The sequence below is a fragment of the Natator depressus genome, chromosome 12, assembly GCF_965152275.1.
Source record: "Natator depressus isolate rNatDep1 chromosome 12, rNatDep2.hap1, whole genome shotgun sequence".
NCBI classification, from domain to species: domain Eukaryota; kingdom Metazoa; phylum Chordata; order Testudines; family Cheloniidae; genus Natator; species Natator depressus.
In genome coordinates, this window is record NC_134245.1 from 9,817,832 (window position 1) to 9,837,423 (window position 19,592).

The 19,592-nt window shown below is 43.4% G+C and overlaps 1 protein-coding gene across 4 annotated transcripts in view; it reads right to left on the bottom strand.

Annotated features, from left to right (window-relative positions):
* The window catches only part of DNAAF1 (dynein axonemal assembly factor 1), a 34,095-nt gene that overhangs the window by 13,921 nt on the left and 582 nt on the right, over window positions 1–19,592 (bottom strand). Inside the window, exons 2-6 of one of the 4 annotated variants that reach the window (XM_074968557.1) lie at window positions 13,163–13,280; window positions 10,382–10,531; window positions 9,791–9,925; window positions 9,162–9,297; window positions 1,821–1,912 (exon numbers count right to left, since the gene is read on the bottom strand). In XM_074968557.1, coding sequence (XP_074824658.1) covers window positions 1,821–1,912; window positions 9,162–9,297; window positions 9,791–9,925; window positions 10,382–10,531; window positions 13,163–13,181 — 532 coding nt within the window. In that variant the 5' untranslated portion in view covers window positions 13,182–13,280. Of the gene's footprint in view, window positions 1–1,820; window positions 1,913–9,161; window positions 9,301–9,790; window positions 9,926–10,381; window positions 10,532–13,162; window positions 13,281–19,592 lie in introns of all 4 variants that reach the window. The other 3 variants (XM_074968556.1, XM_074968558.1, XM_074968559.1) reach the window with 3 other exon arrangements.

Here is a 19,592-nt window from a genome sequence, read left to right on the forward strand (position 1 = left end):
CCTGGGTCGGGACCCAGAGTAGTGGGCAGGCCTGGGTCTCCCCCCTTCCCCACCTTACAGTGCACCTGGCTATGGAAGATGGTGGCCAATACGGACTGCAACTTGCTCCTGAGCTAAGGGGATAGACTTTGGATTGTGGTTGGCCACTGAGGCAGGTGTGAGTTCCAAAGATGGCTGTTAACACCCCCCCCCCCCCCCCCGGAAAGGGGTGAGTCTGGAGTAGTAGGTGCTGCTGGAGAGCAGCATCCTGAAGCGGACGCTGCCGAGCGGGGAGCAATGTGGGTCCCAGGGCAGCAGAATGGACAATGGGCAAGACACCACATGCTGAGGACACTCTCCAGCGGACACAGCTAATTCCTGGAACAACCAGCGGGAGGCGCCAGCGGTGGTGAGTCTTGACCCCGTCATACCCATCAAGAAGGAAGCTTAAAGATTCACAAAGGTAATGATTTTAAATCTCAAAAGACAATAAGTTGGCATAATGGCACAAATAGTGCCACTGAATGGGAGATAGGCTCCCTGGAGACTTAGCATGTTATATATAAAACCACTTTTAAGTTGTTATGGAAAGGCTAGCTATACCACATAAAAATGTCCTTAAAGACAACAAAGGGCAGCATTCACATTAGCTCTAGGAACTCTTTTTTCCCTTTATTAAAACTAGAACGCAGGAAGTGAAGGATCCACATTTGGGTATTGCTCACTAATAACAACAAAATGGATGGTATGAGAACGCAATGTGCTTACATTTTTTTTCTGGGCATTCTTTATTCATCAATACATAGGTTCCTGTAGCTGAAAAACAGTCTTTTTCTAAAAGAATATTTAAGAAGGAATAAGGTACATTTTTGCTCATGAGATATTCAGGACCAATATTTTAAACCAGTGTCTTTAGAAGTGAGAAGCTAGTGTTTTGATTCAATGTGCCACCTAGATCCTGCCTTGATTTATAGTAACTTGTTTTTCATGAATATTGTTAGTCACACTTTAGAAGTTAAAAGTACATTTGAAAGAGTAAGATTCAAATTTAGATTAACTGGTTGTCTGTAGCAACATCAAAACTGTCAATCCAGAACATATCAGTACTCCCTCAGTTCCAGTATCTTGTCTCCAATACTGGCATGTTTCAAAATAAGTTGAAAACACTCCAAAAAGGCACCTAGGCAACTGTGCAATATTTTATCATAACAGAAAAAATTGCTTTCTAACCCCCACAGAAAGTCTTATCCCTTAACCATGAGGCATAATAACCCTAGTATGTTTTGCCTAGCTAGCTCATGTAGCTACATATGCTGGATTTTTTTCATACATGTATATAAACTCTCTCTCAAAATTCCACAAAAGCCATAAACCCGATTGATTTCAGCTGATGATGAATACCACAGCTGACTAAACAGTGTGTAAAGAAGAGTATTTCCCTATATCAACTTTAAATTTGTTGTCTTTAAATGAAGAATCACATAACTGGCTGACACAGAAGTGCCACAAAATTAATCAAAGTTGTCCCTGAATCCGCTAGCTTTGGTCATTAGAATCTTATTCTGCACAACGTTGAACATCCTCTGCTCCCGGTCAATTTAATGGAAGCTGGAAGATCTTCCAGGATCAGGCCTTAACACTGATGCTGAAGTACTTTTGTACATTGCTATTGACTCAGCTCCACCCCTAATTAAATTTTTCCATCAAATTAAATTATATTTCTAATACAATTTTCAGAAACCTTTCCTCAGTGAACCGTATCCAGATCACCTGCTACATTGCTAGTTCGAACAATAATTCTGAAATGTGTTGTGTTTTTTGTTGGTTTTGGTATGGCTTACCTTTATAATGTAAATATAGTGTGTCATTCAAACATGGGGTCACATATAATTTTTGCTGTTTGCAGATGTCTCGCAGGAGCTTTTTTGTCATTCTAAAATATTAACAGGAAGTATGAACAACTTAAAAAACCTTTAAAGTATAAAACACATTCTGAAAGCTTTAATATCTGCCTGACTTCAAATAGCTGAACAATCTGCTTCTTCAATGACATTTAACTCATTAGCTGCTTTACCCTTTCAGAACATTACTCAGAGTAATCATATAGTAGTTATTTTAGAACTGCTTTCCATTTCTGTTTGTTTAGAGTGCAGCTGTTTTGCTTATCATTTTCTATGCTGTTAAAAAAGGAAAACAAACAAGAAATTACATCGGCTATTAATATTTCCTCATCAATTTAATTAGCTAAGCAACCACATGATCTTTTTGTTAGAACTTCTTTTTCTCTTCCTCTACCCAACCCTTAATTTCTTGTTTTCCATTTGTTGTGTCTTTTTGTTACTTAGCTCCTGAACCTATGGCTGGAAGGCAGACCCCAATGTCCTTGTACAGCCCCACTGAAGTAAATGAGGCTCTGCATGGGCACAGTGATCTAACCCATATGGAGCCCCACATGCAGATCAGTGCTCCTGTCTCTTTTAGTAATCTGTGTATCACCTAACACATGCTGGTTATTATCAAAAATAGAACTGTTTTAATAGGTAAGCTTTTAAACTTAAATATTTAACATATATAAATATATTTGAAACAAGCTGAAAATATTTTTGTCTTTGAGGAGACTAGATTTTACTAAAATAAACATGTATAAAAGGTTAAAAGAAAACTTTAGTAATTTATCCCTACCTACAGTACAAACTTGTATCTAGTTTTGTTGGGATTAGTTTATAACAAGTATTAAACATTACAAAATTATATTTCAGTGTTAACGCGCTCTATTCTTGTTGTTAATACAAAAAATGCACAGGTTGAACCTCAAAGCCCCAGTCCTGCAAAGACGTAAGCATGTGCTTGACTTTATACATGGAATGGGACTACTCAATTGCTTAAATTTTTGCAGGATTGGGGCTTAAAATGGTCAGATTTTTCTTGGCAGGGAGGCAGGCCCAAAGCAACACAGTAAAGCTGAGGAAAACTGGTAGAATCAGGACCTTAATAAATGAAACTGTATTTAAATTTTTACTTATTACTTTGAAATTTAATATTTCTGAGAAACACAGTGCTGACACAACTGACTGGTCACTTGAATTCATTAGGCAATATAATATATGGGTAATTGTCAGAATGTAACTAAGTCCCTATAAACATCACATGGCTGGAATAATCCCAGAAGGACTGAAGATTCAATAAAAACTGAAGGGGCTTATAAACATTAAGCAAAGCCTCTACATCTAAATAACTCTTTAGTGTTAGTAGCAAATGCTAACTATTTTATGCATGAGAGATCATAGTGTTTGGTTTTTTTTTACTTATTTGTAACATTTCATTGCTTTTCACTATGAATCTACACTATTTGAAGCCCTTGAATTAAATTCTTGGCACCTCCAGGCAATGTATAGGCTCATAATAAAATATGCTACTTCCTTTGGAAACAAAATAATCTCATTATATAAAGTATATGTTCCCTTCCAAGATTTTTCATATGAATTTAGTTCTTCAGAAAGGTGTTGGTTGGTAACCCAAGGGACTGAAATTCTGTATGTATCTAGGTTTCAGAGTAACAGCCGTGTTAGTCTGTATTCGCAAAAAGAAAAAGAGTACTTGTGGCACCTTAGAGACTAACCAATTTACTTGAGCATAAGCTTTCATGAGCTACAGCTCACTTCATCAGATGCATACTGTGGAAAGTACAGAAGATCTTTTTATACACACAAACCATGAAAAAATGGGTGTATACCACTACAAAAGGTTTTCTCTCCCCCCCACCCCACTCTCCTGCTGGTAATAGCTTATCTAAAGTGATCACTCTCCTTACAATGTGTATGATAATCAAGTTGGGCCATTTCCAGCACAAATCCAGGGTTTAACAAGAACGTCTGGGGGGGGGGGTACGAAAAAACAAGGGGAAATAGGTTACCTTGCATAATGACTTAGCCACTCCCAGTCTCTATTCAAGCCTAAGTTAATTGTATCCAACTTGCAAATGAATTCCAATTCAACAGTCTCTCGCTGGAGTCTGGATCTGAAGTTTTTCTGTTGTAATATCGCAACTTTCATGTCTGTAATCGCGTGACCAGAGAGATTGAAGTGTTCTCTGACTGGTTTAGGAATGTTATAATTCTTGACATCTGATTTGTGTCCATTTATTCTGTTAAGTAGAGACTGTCCAGTTTGACCAATGTACATGGCAGAGGGGCATTGCTGGCACATGATGGCATATATCACATTGGTGGATGTGCAGGTGAACGAGCCTCTGATAGTGTGGCTGATGTTATTAGGCCCTGTGATGGTGTCCCCTGAATAGCTATGTGGGCACAGTTGGCAACGGGCTTTGTTGCAAGGATAGGTTCCTGGGTTAGTGGTTCTGTTGTGTGGTATGTGGTTGTTGGTGAGTATTCGCTTCAGGTTGGGGGGGCTGTCTATAGGCAAGGGCTGGCCTGTCTCCCAAGATTTGTGAGAGTGTTGGGTCATCCTTCAGGATAGGTTGTAGATCCTTGATGATGCGTTGGAGGCGTTTTAGTTGGGGGCTGAAGGTGACGGCTAGTGGCGTTCTGTTATTTTCTTTGTTAGGCCTGTCCTGTAGTAGGTGACTTCTGGGAACTCTTCTGGCTCTATCAATCTGTTTCTTCACTTCCGCAGGTGGGTATTGTAGTTGTAAGAATGCTTGATAGAGATCTTGTAGGTGTTTGTCTCTGTCTGAGGGGTTGGAGCAAATGCGGTTGTATCGCAGAGCTTGGCTGTAGACCATGGATCGTGTGGTGTGGTCAGGGTGAAAGCTGGAGGCATGTAGGTAGGAATAGCGGTCAGTAGGTTTCCAGTATAGGGTGGTGTTTATGTGACCATCGTTTATTAGCACTGGAGTGTCCAGGAAGTGGATCTCTTGTGTGGACTGGACCAGGCTGAGGTTGATGGTGGGATGGAAATTGTTGAAATCATGGTGGAATTCCTCAAGGGCTTCTTTTCCATGGGTCCAGATGATGTCATCAATATAGCACAAGTAGAGTAGGGGCGTTAGGGGACGAGAGCTGAGGAAGCATTGTTCTAAGTCAGCCATAAAAATGTTGGCATACTGTGGGGCCATGCGGGTATCCATAGCAGTGCCGCTGATTTGAAGGTATACATTGTCCCCAAATGTAAAATAGTTATGGGTAAGGACAAAGTCAAAGTTCAGCCACCAGATTAGCCGTGACATTATCGGGGATAGTGTTCTTGACGGCTTGTAGTCCATCTTTGTGTGAAATGTTGGTGTAGAGGGCTTCTACATCCATAGTGGCCAGGATGGCGTTTTCAGGAAGATCACTGATCGATTGTAGTTTCCTCAGGAAGTCAGTGGTGTCTCGAAGGTAGCTGGGAGTGCTGGTAGCGTAGGCCCTGAGGAGGGAGTCTACATAGCCGGACAATCCTGCTGTCAGGGTGCCAATGCCTGAGATGATGGGGCACCCAGGATTTCTAGGTTTACGGATCTTGGGTAGTAGATAGAATATCCCAGGTCAGGGTTCCAGGGGTGTGTCTGTGCGGATTTGATCTTGTGCTTTTTCAGGGAGTTTCTTGAGCAAATGCTGTAGTTTCTTTTGGTAACTCTCAGTGGGATCCGAGGGTAATGGCTTGTAGAAAGTGGTGTTGGAGAGCTGCCGAGCAGCCTCTTGTTCATATTCCGACCTATTCATGATGACAACAGCACCTCCTTTGACATCATAATCAAAAAGGCTGACAGAGTTGTTTCTGAGGCTGTGGATGGCATTGTGTTCTGCACGGCTGAGGTTGTGGGGCAAGTGATGCTGCTTTTCCATAATTTCAGCCCGTGCACATTGGCAGAAGCACTCTATGTAGAAGTCCAGTCTGCTGTCTCTACCTTCAGGAGGAGTCCACCTAGAATCCTTCTTTTTGTAGTCTTGGTAGGGAGGTCTCCGTGGGTTAGTATGTTGTTCAGAGGTGTGTTGGAAATATTCCTTGAGTCGGAGACGTCGAAAATAGGATTCTAGGTCACCACAGAACTGTATCGTGTTCGTGGGGGTGGAGGGGCAGAAGGAGAGGCCCCGAGATAGGACAGCTGCTTCTGCTGGGCTAAGAGTATAGTTGGATAGGTTAACAATATTGCTGGGTGGGTTGAGGGAACCATTGCTGTGGCCCCTTGTGGCATGGTAGTAGTTTAGAAAGTTTAGTGTCCTTTTTCTTTTGTAGAGAAGCAAAGTGTGTGTTGTAAATGGCTTGTCTAGTTTTAGTAAAGTCCAGCCACGACGAAGTTTGTGGGTTTTTTATGAGAGTATCCATTTTTGAGAGCTCATTCTTTATCTTAAAATCATAGAATATCAGGGTTGGAAGGGACCTCAGGAGGTCATCTAGTCCAACCCCCTGCTCAAAGCAGGACCAATCCCCAATTAAATCATCCCAGCCAGGGCTTTGTCAAGCCTGACCTTAAAAACTTCTAAGGAAGGAGATTCTACCACCTCCCTAGGTAACGCATTCCAGTGTTTCACCACCCTCCTAGTGAAAAAGTTTTTTCTAATATCCAACCTAAACCTCCCCCACTGCAACTTGAGACCATTACTCCTTGTCCTGTCATCTTCTACCACTGAGAATAGTCTAGAACCATCCTCTTTGGAACCACCTCTCAGGTAGTTGAAAGCAGCTATCAAATCCCCCCTCATTCTTCTCTTCTGCACACTAAACAATCCCAGTTCCCTCAGCCTCTCCTCATAAGTCATGTGTTCCAGACCCCTAATCATTTTTGTTGCCCTTCGCTGGACTCTCTCCAATTTATCCACATCCTTCTTGTAGTGTGGGGCCCAAAACTGGACACAGTACTCCAGATGAGGCCTCAGCAATGTTGAATAGAGGGGAACGATCACGTCCCTCGATCTGCTGGCTATGCCCCTACTTATACATCCCAAAACGCCATTGGCCTTCTTGGCAACAAGGGCACACTGACTCATATCCAGCTTCTCGTCCACTGTCACCCCTAGGTCCTTTTCCGCAGAACTGCTGCCTAGCCAGGATGTTGATCAGGTGGTTCCGCAGTTTCTTTGAGAGCGTGTGGCACAAGCTGTCAGCATAGTCTGTGTGGTATGTAGATTGTAATGGATTTTTTACCTTCAGTCCTTTTGGTACTATGTCCATCTGTTTGCATTTGGAAAGGAAGATGATGTCTGTCTGTATCTGTACAAGTTTTTTCATGCAGTTGATAGATTTCCACTCCATACGGCTAAATGCAGTGCCTTGCATAATGACAGGTTTCAGAGTAACAGCCGTGTTAGTCTGTATTCGCAAAAAAAAAAAGGAGTACTTGTGGCACCTTAGAGACTAACCAATTTATTTGAGCATAAGCTTTCGTGAGCTACAGCTCACTTCATCGGATGCATACTGTGGAAAGTACAGCTACTACAGGACAGGCCTAGCAAAGAAAATAACAGAACGCCACTAGCCGTCACCTTCAGCCCCCAACTAAAACCCCTCCAACGCATCATCAAGGATCTACAACCTATCCTGAAGGATGACCCATCACTCTCACAAATCTTGAGAGACAGGCCAGCGCTTGCCTATAGACAGCCTCCCAACCTGAAGCAAATACTCACCAGCAACCACATACCACACAACAGAACCACTAACCCAGGAACCTATCCTTGCAACAAAGCCCGTTGCCAACTGTGCCCACATAGCTATTCAGGGGACACCATCACAGGGCCTAATAACATCAGCCACACTATCAGAGGCTCGTTCACCTGCACATCCACCAACGTGATATATGCCATCATGTGCCAGCAATGCCCCTCTGCCATGTACATTGGTCAAACTGGACAGTCTCTACGTAACAGAATAAATGGACACAAATCAGATGTCAAGAATTATAACATTCCTAAACCAGTCGGAGAACACTTCAATCTCTCTGGTCACGCGATTACAGACATGAAAGTTGCGATATTACAACAGAAAAACTTCAGATCCAGACTCCAGCGAGAGACTGTTGAATTGGAATTCATTTGCAAGTTGGATACAATTAACTTAGGTTACCTTGCATAATGACTTAGCCACTCCCAGTCTCTATTCAAGCCTATTTCCCCTTGTTTTTTCGTAACCCCCCCCCCAGACGTTTTTGTTAAACCCTGGATTTGTGCTGGAAATGGCCTGCCTTGATCATACACATTGTAAGGAGAGTGATCACTTTAGATAAGCTATTACCAGCAGGAGAGTGGGGTAGGGGGAGAGAAAACCTTTTGTAGGGGTAAACACCCATTTTTTCATGGTTTGTGTGTATAAAAAGATCTTCTGTACTTTCCACAGTATGCATCTGATGAAGTGAGCTGTAGCTCACGAAAGCTTATGCTCAAATAAATTGGTTAGTCTCTAAGGTGCCACAAGTACTCCTTTTTTTTATGTATCTACAGCCTGATCCACATCCTGATGAAGTCAGTTGGATTCTTTCCTTTGACTTTAAAAAATGCAGCAGAACAGGTATGTCAGAGCTAACAGCAATGCAACGTTCCTCCATATTATCTCCTACTAACACATTAACAACTGTAATTCATATATCATGTCCATTCAGTAATTGGTCTGCCTGCTGAAACTTTCAACAAGATTACCAATTAGTACTAGTTACAGTGGCAGATTTTGTGACATGCACATTTGTCCACTGGGAAATGGACTGAGAAAACTACCCCATTTCACATTTGCCACTGCATAACCTTCAGATGGTAAAAATCTATACTAACCCAAGACAGATTTGAACCAGAATCCTTAGAGAAAAAGAAAAGAGATTTACATCCCACCCCACTGAGCCACCTACTACATGTTTTCTTTGTTAAAATTTTTCTCTGCATTAGAAATATTCATACTCAGGTTGCTAAACAGTGTATTGTCTGCAGTGGTACTGAGAAAGGGTCCAATCCTACAGACAATGCTTCCATTAAGTTTGCGCAATTATCTCTGAAGCCATTAAATAACCCTTCATGGTGAATTCAAAATGCAATTTGCTACTACGGCCATCAAAAAGCAGTATGAATTTTGTGAAATGTCAAGGACAATTTTTGATTTCTTGATTGGCATCAGATTCATCTTATATACCATTTTGCCACATCATTTAAGATAAACACAGATAGCAAAGTCCTGGCTCTACTCAAGTCAATGGCAAAACTTCCATTGACTTCAATGGAACCACAGTTTCACTCATTAATAACATTAAAATAAATTACCGAAGGCAACCTTTGTTTTCTTCTTCCTTGTGGCTGGATGAATTGGTCACTGGTTTATGATCACCACCTGACTGCTGCTCATTCTGTTGATATGTTTTGGATACAGTGTACACTGTTTTCTCTTCAGATTTAGTATCTTCTTGTTATGTAAGAAAAAAATTGCCATATAACAGTATGAGTGTGACACTTACATTGTTTACTTTCTAAAGAGAAATATTAATTTTTAAAGTCAATTTCCATAAAAATGTTCAAGTAAAAGCAGTCTGTCCCAAAAAACTTGTTAACTTTTTTAAAGGAAATTGCAGCTTTTTTTAGAAGCAGTAGCTATTAATCACAGACAAAGAATATTCCAATATTTTGTTTACTGCTTACCTCTAGATACACTCTGATATGGTAGTATCTATGACTCCAAAAATGAATGGTAACAATGGGAGCATTAGTAACAGAGCTCTTGTAGTTTCTTGTTGCAATGATATGATTGTTGCATATTAAAGCTATCCTCTTAATTTACTGGTGATTTGGTATTCGTATAGGGCTGACAACCTTGCATGTAAAGAAACTAAAATAATAGTACATCCATATTATTACAGGGCACCTTAGTTGTTAGTGTAGCTTTTCCATATAATTACCTGTTTTTACAGCTATCATGGTATCTCCAGTGCTGTAATCATTCAAAATCTCTTCTGACTTCCTTTGTACATTCACATCATCTTTGATTCCCTCTTCAGGCTCTGGCTCTACATCTTGTGGTTGGGACTGTAGTTCTGCCATTTAGAGAGAGAGAAACAAACAAGATGGCCTCAGCAAATATTTAAATATACAGAGCTAAATTTATGCTTTCGGTTACACCAGTTGGGAGTTCATGGAAGCTGTCCGATTACAAATAAGGGCAGAATTATTTACACAGTAAAAACTGGAAGGTCATTAAGGTTCCTGTTCTGGCCTCAGTTAGGGGGAAAAACTCACTGAGTTCAGTGGGAGCAGGAACAAGCTCATATTGGATCATATTTTGATCCCAATTACACTAGCATAACAGAGCAGGATATAGCCCAGTGCAAGTTGTATCCATGTGAGTAAGGGCAGCACTGGACATTAAGAGTTCAATTGGTAAAACATCACCTTCTTAAGAAAACAAAAATTAAGTAGCCACATGATCACTAAATTCTTTCTAGCAGAAAACACTATGGTCAAGTGTTAATGTAGCTTTTCCTTTCAATTACCTGTTTTTACAAGACTATTTTCATTGTTTGTCTGGATATCTCCATTTCTGCAATCACTTGGAGACTCCTCTGTCATATCTTGCTCATTAAATTCCTCCTTGATTCCCTTCTCTGGACCAGTCTCTCCATATGGTGGTCGCATTTTAAGCTCTGCCATTTAGATGGACGACAAGTTAGGGCATGACCTATTAGCCAATCCTATTACTTTTAAACTCATACAAAATTTCCAATGGCTTCAATGGGAGTATTTCATGAGTAAGGACCAAAACTCCAGTCCTGCAATTGGATTGGTGTGGGCAGACACTTGAGTCTGTGACTTTGGGCAGGAAGGTAAAATCACAAAGACCTGATTGCAGAATTGAGACCTAAAACAAGACTGAAAAAACGTATTATGAAAAAAAATGGATTTTCAAAATCTTTCCTGAAAACCATCCTGATGTCTTTTTTTGAGAGAAGGATGAAAAAGAGCAAGCACTAAAACAGAGTAAATAAGCAAGGTTTAAACCAAACAAAAAGTTAAACAAGATCATGGTAAGGTTATATTTAAAAAACAAAAATACAATACATAACTATCAAATTGTGTGCCTGTCAGCACCCTGGTCACTTCATGCTAGATAGAGCCCTTAGGCTCAGCCCAGAGAAAAGGGCAGAGCATAAACTGTACCACCCCAAAAGGAGCACAGGAAAGAATTGTGCCTCTAAGAGACATACTTCCTCTTAGGGCAAGAGAGGAATTAAGTTTCTTCAACCCTTTTCAGGATGTTATTGACTGCCCCTTATGTACTTGAGTGGCTATTCTGGCTGGGGAATAACCAAAGGCTCCTCCCTCTTCTCTATCCCTCTCCAACTTTTCACTGAGTTGGAACAACAAGCAACAAGCTGAGTTGCTAGGAACTCAGTCACATGGGGAAGTAAGAGGGTGGAATCTTACTCCTCTGTGTATCCGAGTAAATGCCAGGGACAATTTAACCCATTGCTTGTATGTGGATCCCTTTCCCCACTCTCTTTCATCATTTTAGATTGTAAACTCTTTGGTGCAGGTCCATATCTTCCTCTATATCTGCAGAATGCACAGCAAAATGGTGGCAGTGTGCATTACCACAGCACAAATATTAAATAACAAATGCCAGGCCAGGTTCATTTTGACTTCTTGATCAAAACTTGGCTGAATTATAATGCTTAGATATGGTGATGAGTGCTGCATAAAATAGACAGTGGTGATATGAAGCTTGGAAACCATACACAGCTCTGAGCTTGTAACGTTTGTCCAGTATCAGAAGATGTGAACTACTATGGGTCTGAGTCCTGCACAGAGGCTGCTGGGTCATTTTGAACCTGAAATTAATATTCTTATTTCTGAGCCCTGGTCTACACTAGGAGTTTAGGTCGAATTTAGCAGCTTTAAATCTATGTAAACCTGCACCCGTCCACACAATGAAGCCCTTTTTTCCAACTTAAAGGGCTCTTAACATCGATTTCCTTAATCCACCTCTGACAAGTGGATTACCGCTTAAATTGGCCTTGCCAGGTCAAATTTGGGGTACTGTGGACGCAATTAGACAGTATTGGCCTCCCGGGAGCTATCTCAGAGTGCTCTATTGTGACCGCTCTGGACAGCACTCTCAACTCAGATGCACTGGCCAGGTAGACAGGAAAAGGCCCACAAACTTTTGAATTTCAATTTCCTGTTTGCATGGTCACCTGCAGCTTGCCACGCTGGCCAGAACTCATCAGCAGAGGTGACCATGATGGAGTCCCAGAATCGCAAAAGAGCTCCAGCATGGACCGAACAGAAGGTACAGGATCTGATCGCTGTATGGGGAGAGGAATCCATGCTATCGGAACTCTCTGTTCCAGTTTTCAAAATGCCAAAACATTTGTCAATCTCCCAGGGCATGAAGGACAGAGGCCGTAACAGGGACCCGAAGCAATGCCGCGTGAAACTTAAGGAGCTGAGGCAAGCCTACCAGAAAACCAGAGAGGCAAACGGCCGCTCCGGGTCAGAGCCCCAAACATGACACTTCTATGATGAGCTGCATGCCATTTTAGGGGGTTCAGCCACCACTACCCCAGCCGTGTTGTTTGACTCCTTCAATGGAGATGGAGGCAACACAGAAGCAGGTTTTGGGGACGAGGAAGATAGCTCACAGCAAGCAAGCAGAGAAACCGGTTTTCCCGACAGCCAGGAACTGTTTCTCACCCTGGACCTGAAAGCAGTCCCCCCCCGGACCCACCCAAGGCTGCCTCCCGGACCCACCAGGTGGAGAAGGGACCTCTGGTGAGTGTACCTTTTAAAATACTATACATGGTTTAAAAGCAAGCATGTTTTTAATGATTGATTTGCCCTGGCATTTGCGGATCTCCTGGATATACTCCCAAAGCCTTTGCAAAAGGTTTCTGGGGAGGGCAGCCTTATTCCACCCACCATGGTAGGACACTTTACCACACCAGGCCAGTAGCACATACTCTGGAATCATTGTAGAACAAAGCACTGCAGTGTATGTTTGCTGGCATTCAAACATCATCTGTTCTTTATCTGTTATCCTCAGAGTGATATCATTCATGGTCACCTAGTTTGAAATAGGGTGCTTTTCTTAAGGGGACATTCAGAGGTGCCCGTTCCTGCTGGGCTGTTTGCCTGTGGCTGAACAGAAATGTTCCCCGCTGTTAGCCGGGGGGGGGGGGGGGGTGAGGGGCTAGCCACGTGGTGGAGGGAGGCAAAATGCGACCTTGGAACGAAAGCACATGTGCTGTGTATGTAATGTTAACAGTAAGGTTTACCGTGAAAGAGTGTAGCCATTGTTCTAGAAAATGTGTCTCTTTAAATACCACTGCCTCTTTTCTTTCTCCACCAGCTGCATGTGTTTCAATGATCACAGGATCTTCTCCTTCCCAGAGGCTAGTGAAGATTAAAAGGTGAAAAAAACAAACTCGTGATGAAATGTTCTGAGCTCATGCTGTCCTCCCACACTGACACAGCACAGACGAATGCGTGGAGGCAGACAATGTCAGAGTGCAGGAAAGCACAATATGACCGGGAGGAGAGGTGGCAGGCTGAAGAGAGGGCTAAAGCTCAAATGTGGCGGCAGCGTGATGAGAGGAGGCAGGATTCAATGCTGAGGCTGCTGGAGGCTCAAACCAATATGCTCCAGCGTATGGTTGAGCTGCAGGAAAGGCAGCAGGAGCACAGACTGCCGCTACAGCCCCTGTGTAACCAACCGCCCTCCTCCCCAAGTTCCATAGCCTCCTCACCCAGATGCCCAAGAACACAGTGGGGGGGCACCCAGCCACTCCACCCCAGAGGATTGCCCAAGCAACAGAAGGCTGGCATTCAATAAGTTAAAGTTTTTTAAACTTTTTTTTTAAACTTTTAAAGTGCTGTGTGGCCTTGTCCTTCTCTCCTCCACCACCCCTCCTGGGCTACCTTGGTAGTTATCCCGCTATTTGTGTGATGAATTAATAAAGAATGCATGAATGTGAAGCAACAATGACTTTATTGCCTCTGCAAGCAGTGACCGAAGGGAGGCGGGGAGGGTGGTAGAGTGAACCAAGGGGTGGTGGGTTTCATCATGGAGAAACAAACATAACTTTCACACCATAGCCTGTCCAGTCATGAAACTGGTTTTCAAAGCTTCTCTGATGCGCACCGCGCCCTCCTGTGCTCTTCTAACCGCCCTGGTGTCTGGCTGTGCGAAACCAGCAGCCAGGCGATTTGCCTCAACCTCCCACCCCGCCACAAACGCCTTCCCCCTTACTCTCACAGATATTATGGAGCGTACAGCAAGCAGTAACAACAGTGGGAATATTGGTTTCGCTGAGGTCTAAGCGAGTCAGTAAACTGCATCAGCGCGCTTTTAAACGTCCAAATGCACATTCTACCACCATTCTGCACTTGCTCAGCCTAGAGTTGAACAGCTCCTGACTACTGTCCAGGCTGCCTGTGTATGGCTTCATGAGCCATGGCATTAAGGGATAGGCTGGGTCCCCAAGGATACATATAGGCATTTCAATGTCCCCAACGGTTATTTTCTGGTCTGGGAATAAAGTCCCTTCCTGCAGCTTTTGAAACAGACCAGAGTTCCTGAAGATGCGAGCGTCATGTACCTTTCCTGGCCATCCCACGTTGATGTTGGTGAAACGTCCCTTGTGATCCACCAGTGCTTGCAGCACTATTGAAAAGTACCCCTTGCGGTTTATGTACTCGCTGGCTTGGTGCTCTGGTGCCAAGATAGGGATATGGGTTCCGTCTATGGCCCCACCACAGTTAGGGAATCCCATTGCAGCAAAGCCATCCTCTATGACCTGCACATTTCCCAGGGTCACTACCCTTGATATCAGCAGATCTTTGATTGCGTTGGCTACTTGCATCACAGCAGCCCCCACAGTAGATCTGCCCACTCCAAATTGATTCCAGACTGACCGGTAGCTGTCTGGCGTTGCAAGCTTCCACAGGGCTATTGCCACTCACCTCTCAACTGTGAGGGCTGCTCTCATCTTGGTATTCTTGCGCTTCAGGGCAGGGGAAAGCAAGTCAAAGTTCCATGAAAGTGCCCTTATGCATGCAAAAGTTTTGCAGCCACTGGGAATTGTCCCAGACCCGCAACACTATGCGGTCCCACCAGTCTGTGCTTGTTTCCCGAGCCCAGAATCGGCGTTCCACCGCATGAACCTGCCCCATTAGCACCATGATGCCCACATTGCCAGGGCCCCTGCTTTGAGAGACGTCTGTGTCCATGTCTCATCACTCACGTTACCGTGGTGACATCGCCTACTCGGCTGGTATCGCTTTGCCACGTTCTGGTGCTGCATATACTGCTGGATAATGCACGTGGTATTTAACGTGCTCCTAATTGCCAAAGTGATCTGAGCGGGCTCCATGCTTGCTGTGGTATGGTGTCTGCACAGAAAAAAGGCGTGGAACAATTGTCTGCCGTTGCCCTGACGGAGGGAGGGGAGACTGACGACATGGCTTACAGGGTTGGCTTACAGGGAATTAAAATCAACAAAGGGGGTGGCTTTGCGAGAAACTGCATGGCCCCCTCAAGGATAGAACTCAAAACTGGGTTTAGCAGGCCTTTGATTTCACGGAGGGAGAGAGGAGAAAATGAATACAAAACAAATCTGGTCTATTTCTTGTTTTGAGCCACTTCATCTATCTTTATACATCTTGCTGGCAGCAGACTGTGCAGTATGACCGCTAGCTGTCATCATCTCCTGGGTGCTCGGCAGAAGACGGTGCAGTATGACGACTAGCCATCATCTTCTGCTGGCTGGAGGTTAAAACACAGCGCACTGCCGGTAGGATTGAATCGCCATGAGACGAAACAAGGGAAATGACCTGGCTGAGTCACTCCCATGTTTGTCCAGGCGCCCGATTAAAAGAGCACCCAGGACTACGTCGATGACGGCTACCAGTCATACTGCACTGTCTGCTGCCAAAAGGCAATTAACTGCTGCTGTGTATCAATGCAGTACCACGTCTGCCAGCACCCACGAGACATACGGTGACAGTTAGCTGAGCGGGCTCCATGCTTGCCGTGGTATGGCGTCTGCACAGGTAACTCAAGAAAAGAGGCGCAAAACGATTGTCTGCCCTTGCTTTCACAGAGGAAGGGAGGGAACGGGGGCCTGACAATATGTACCCAGAACCACCCGCAACAATGTTTTAGCCCCATCAGGCACTGGGATTTCTACCCAAAATTCAAATGGGCGGCGGAGACTGCGGGAACTGTGGGATAGCCACCCACAGTGCAACGCTCCGGAAGTCGACGGTTGCCTCTGTACTGTGGACACACTCCGCTGACTACATGCACTTAGAGCACTTGTGTGGGGACACACACAATCAACTGTATAAAACCGCTTTCTACAAAAACGACTTCTATAAATTCAACCTAATTTCGTCATGTAGACATACCCTAATAGCAGCTGGGCGTGTCATATGAATCTCACTCATACTAATCTAATACATACCCCTGCCTCATGGGGGTATCCCCCACAGATCCTCTACTCTGTGGGGGTTCCATCCATCTCCCTCCCTTGTGGGGTGTATCACCTAATCTCCTGCTTCCCATATGGGGTGTCACACAAATTCCCTGCCCTTTGGGTGAGGGAACCAAACCCTCCTTCCTATATGGGGGTATCACATGAACAGCTTTCATCCACACATGGGGGTGTCACCATGGGCAGATTTTGGGTGGGGCAAGGCAGCCTGAGTGTGCAATATAACAAGTTCTGCAGAGGAGACAGGAGACTGCTCCCAGCTTGTGCCCTGAAGCAGGGAGTCAGAATTTTGTTTATAAACAGATTGATTAACAGGGGATTAAGATAAGAAAGGGCTGTTAAGCCGTTTCCTAAAGTTAAATGACCTCTTCCAAGCTCAGTGAAATGCAAAAAGTAAGTTGCCTAAATGACAGTAAGTAATTGTAGATTTTTCTACAATTGTTTCAATTGTTGTTTTCAAGAGGTAGTAACAAAATTACTAGTATCTTTCTTTGAGAAGATAACTGATTTTTTTTAAACAAAGAAATGCAGTGGATCTAATCTACCTGGATGTCAGTAAGGCATTTGATACAGTTACACAGGGGAAATTATTAGTTAAACTGGAGAAGATGGGGATTAATATGAGAACTGAAAGGTGGATAAGGAACTGATTAAAGGGGAGACTGCAACAGGTCATACTGAAAGGTGAACTGTCAGAATGCAGGGAGGTTACTAGTGGAGTTCCTCATTTAACATTTTTATTACTGACCTTAGCACAAAAAGTGGGCGTGTGTTAATAAAGTTTGCAAATGACACAAAGTTGGGAGTATTGCCAATATGGAGAAGGACCGGAATATCGTACAAGAACATCTGGATGACCTTCTAAACTGCAAGTAATATAAATGGGATGAAATTTAAGAACTAACAAGAAGAATTTTTGCTATAAGCTGGGGATTTATCAGTTGTAAGTGACAGAGGAAGAGAGAGACTTGGGTGTTGTCAAGGTTCCTTCCCCACTCTGAACTCTAGGGTACAGATGTGGGGACCTGCATGAAAGACCCCCTAAGCTTATTCTTACCAGCTTAGGTTAAAAACTTCCCCAAGGTAGAAACTTTGCCTTGTCCTTGAACCCTATGCTGCCACCACCAAGCATGTTTAAACAAAGAAGAGGGAAAGAGCCCACTTGGAGACGTCTTCCCCCAAAATATCCCCCCAAGCCCTACACCCCCTTTCCTGGGGAAGGCTTGATAAAAATCCTCACCAATTTGTACAGGTGAACACAGACCCAAACCCTTGGATCTTAAGAACAATGAAAAATCAATCAGGTTCTTAAAAGAAGAATTTTAATTAAAGAAAAGGTAAGAGAATCACCTCTGTAAAGTCAGAATGGTAAATACCTTACAGGGTAATCAGATTCAAAACATAGAGAATCCCTCTAGGCAAAACCTTAAGTTACAAAAAGACACAAAAACAGGAATATACATTCCATTCAGCACAGCTTATTTTACCAGCCATTTAACAAAAGGAAATCTAATGCATTTCTAGCTAGATTATTTTCTGACTTAACAGAGTTTCTGAGACTGCATTCCTGATCTGTTCCCGGCAAAAGCCTCACACAGACAGACCCTTTGTTCCCCCCCTCCCGATTTGAAAGTATCTTGTCTCCTCATTGGTCATTTTGGTCAGGTGCCAGCGAGGTTATCTTAGCTTCTTAAACCTTTACAGGTGAAAGGGTTTTGCCTCTGGCCAGGAGGGATTTTATAGCACTGTATACAGAAAGGTGGTTACCCTTCCCTTTATTTTTATGACAGGTGTATTGGTTGATCACAGGATGACTATGAGCTATCAGTGTGATGCAGCCGTGGAAAAAGGCCAACACAGTCCTGGGGTGCACCAGACGAGGTATTTCCAGTAGAGACAGGGGAAGTGTTAGAACCATTATCCATGGCACTGGTGATATCTCATCTGGAGTAGTGTGTGCAATTCTGGTCTCCCATGTTTAAAAAAGATGAATTCAAACTGGTTGCAGAGAAGGGCTACTAGGATGATCTGAGGAATGGAAACTCTACCTTATGAGACGAAACTCAGGGAGCTTGGCTTGCTTAGTCTAACAAAAAGAAGGCTGAGGGGAGAGATGATTGCTCTCTATAAATACATCAGAGGGATAAATACCAGGGAGGGAGAGGAGTTCTTTAAGTTAAGCACCAATGTGGACCCCCAGAACAAATGGATATAAACTGATCGTCAACAAGTTTAGGCTTGAAATTAGGTGAAGGTTTGTAACTATTAGAGGAATGAAGTTCTGGACCAGCCTCCCAAGAGGAGCAGTGGGAGCAAAAAACCTGACTTCAAAACTAAGCATGATAAATTTATAGGGGGGATGGTATGACAAGACTGCCTACAATGGCATGTGGCCCACCATTGACGGCCTGTAGCAAAACACCCCAACAGATAGAGACAAGACAATAGATGGGGAGGGCTCTGAGTTACGACAGAGAATTCTTTCCCAGGTATCTTCCTGGTGGGTCTTTCCCACTTTCTCAGGATCTAACTGATCACTATATTTGGGGTTGGGAAGGAATTTTTCCCAGGTCAGATTAGCAGAGACCCTGAGTGGGTGTTGTTGTTTTTTTTGTTTTGCCTTCCTCTGCTAGGGTGACCAGATGTCCGGATTTTAAAGGGACAATCCTGATTTTTGGATCTTTCCTATTACCCCTCACCCCCATCCCGATTTTTCACACTTGCTGTCTGGTCACCCTATCCTCTACAGTATGGGTCACTTGCAGGTTTAAACTAGTGTAAATGATGAGTTATCTGTAACTTGCAGTCTTTAAACCATGATGTGAGTACTTCAGTAACTCGGCCAGAGGTTAGGGGTCTATTACAGGACTGAGTGGGTGTGGCCTGCAAGGTGCAGAAGGTCGGACTCGATGATGATGGTCACTTCTGAGTTCAGTAAGCGTATCTGAGTAAGAATATACATTACAATTTTAAACCTAATCAGTGTCCCTTAAGTGACTTGCCACAAGATGTCAGAACATGTTAGTATTAATGGTGAGTGGGTCTAATTTAAATTTTTTTTTAATATTTAATTTTCTTTCTTTTTGTAGGAATTCGACACAGTGCTCCTAACTTAGAAATTCTCTGATAGCTTCAAAACAAACAAACACCAAACTGGAGTTTTCAGTTGCCTAAGTGGTCCCTGGAATCATGGTTAAAGTTGCCTCACCCT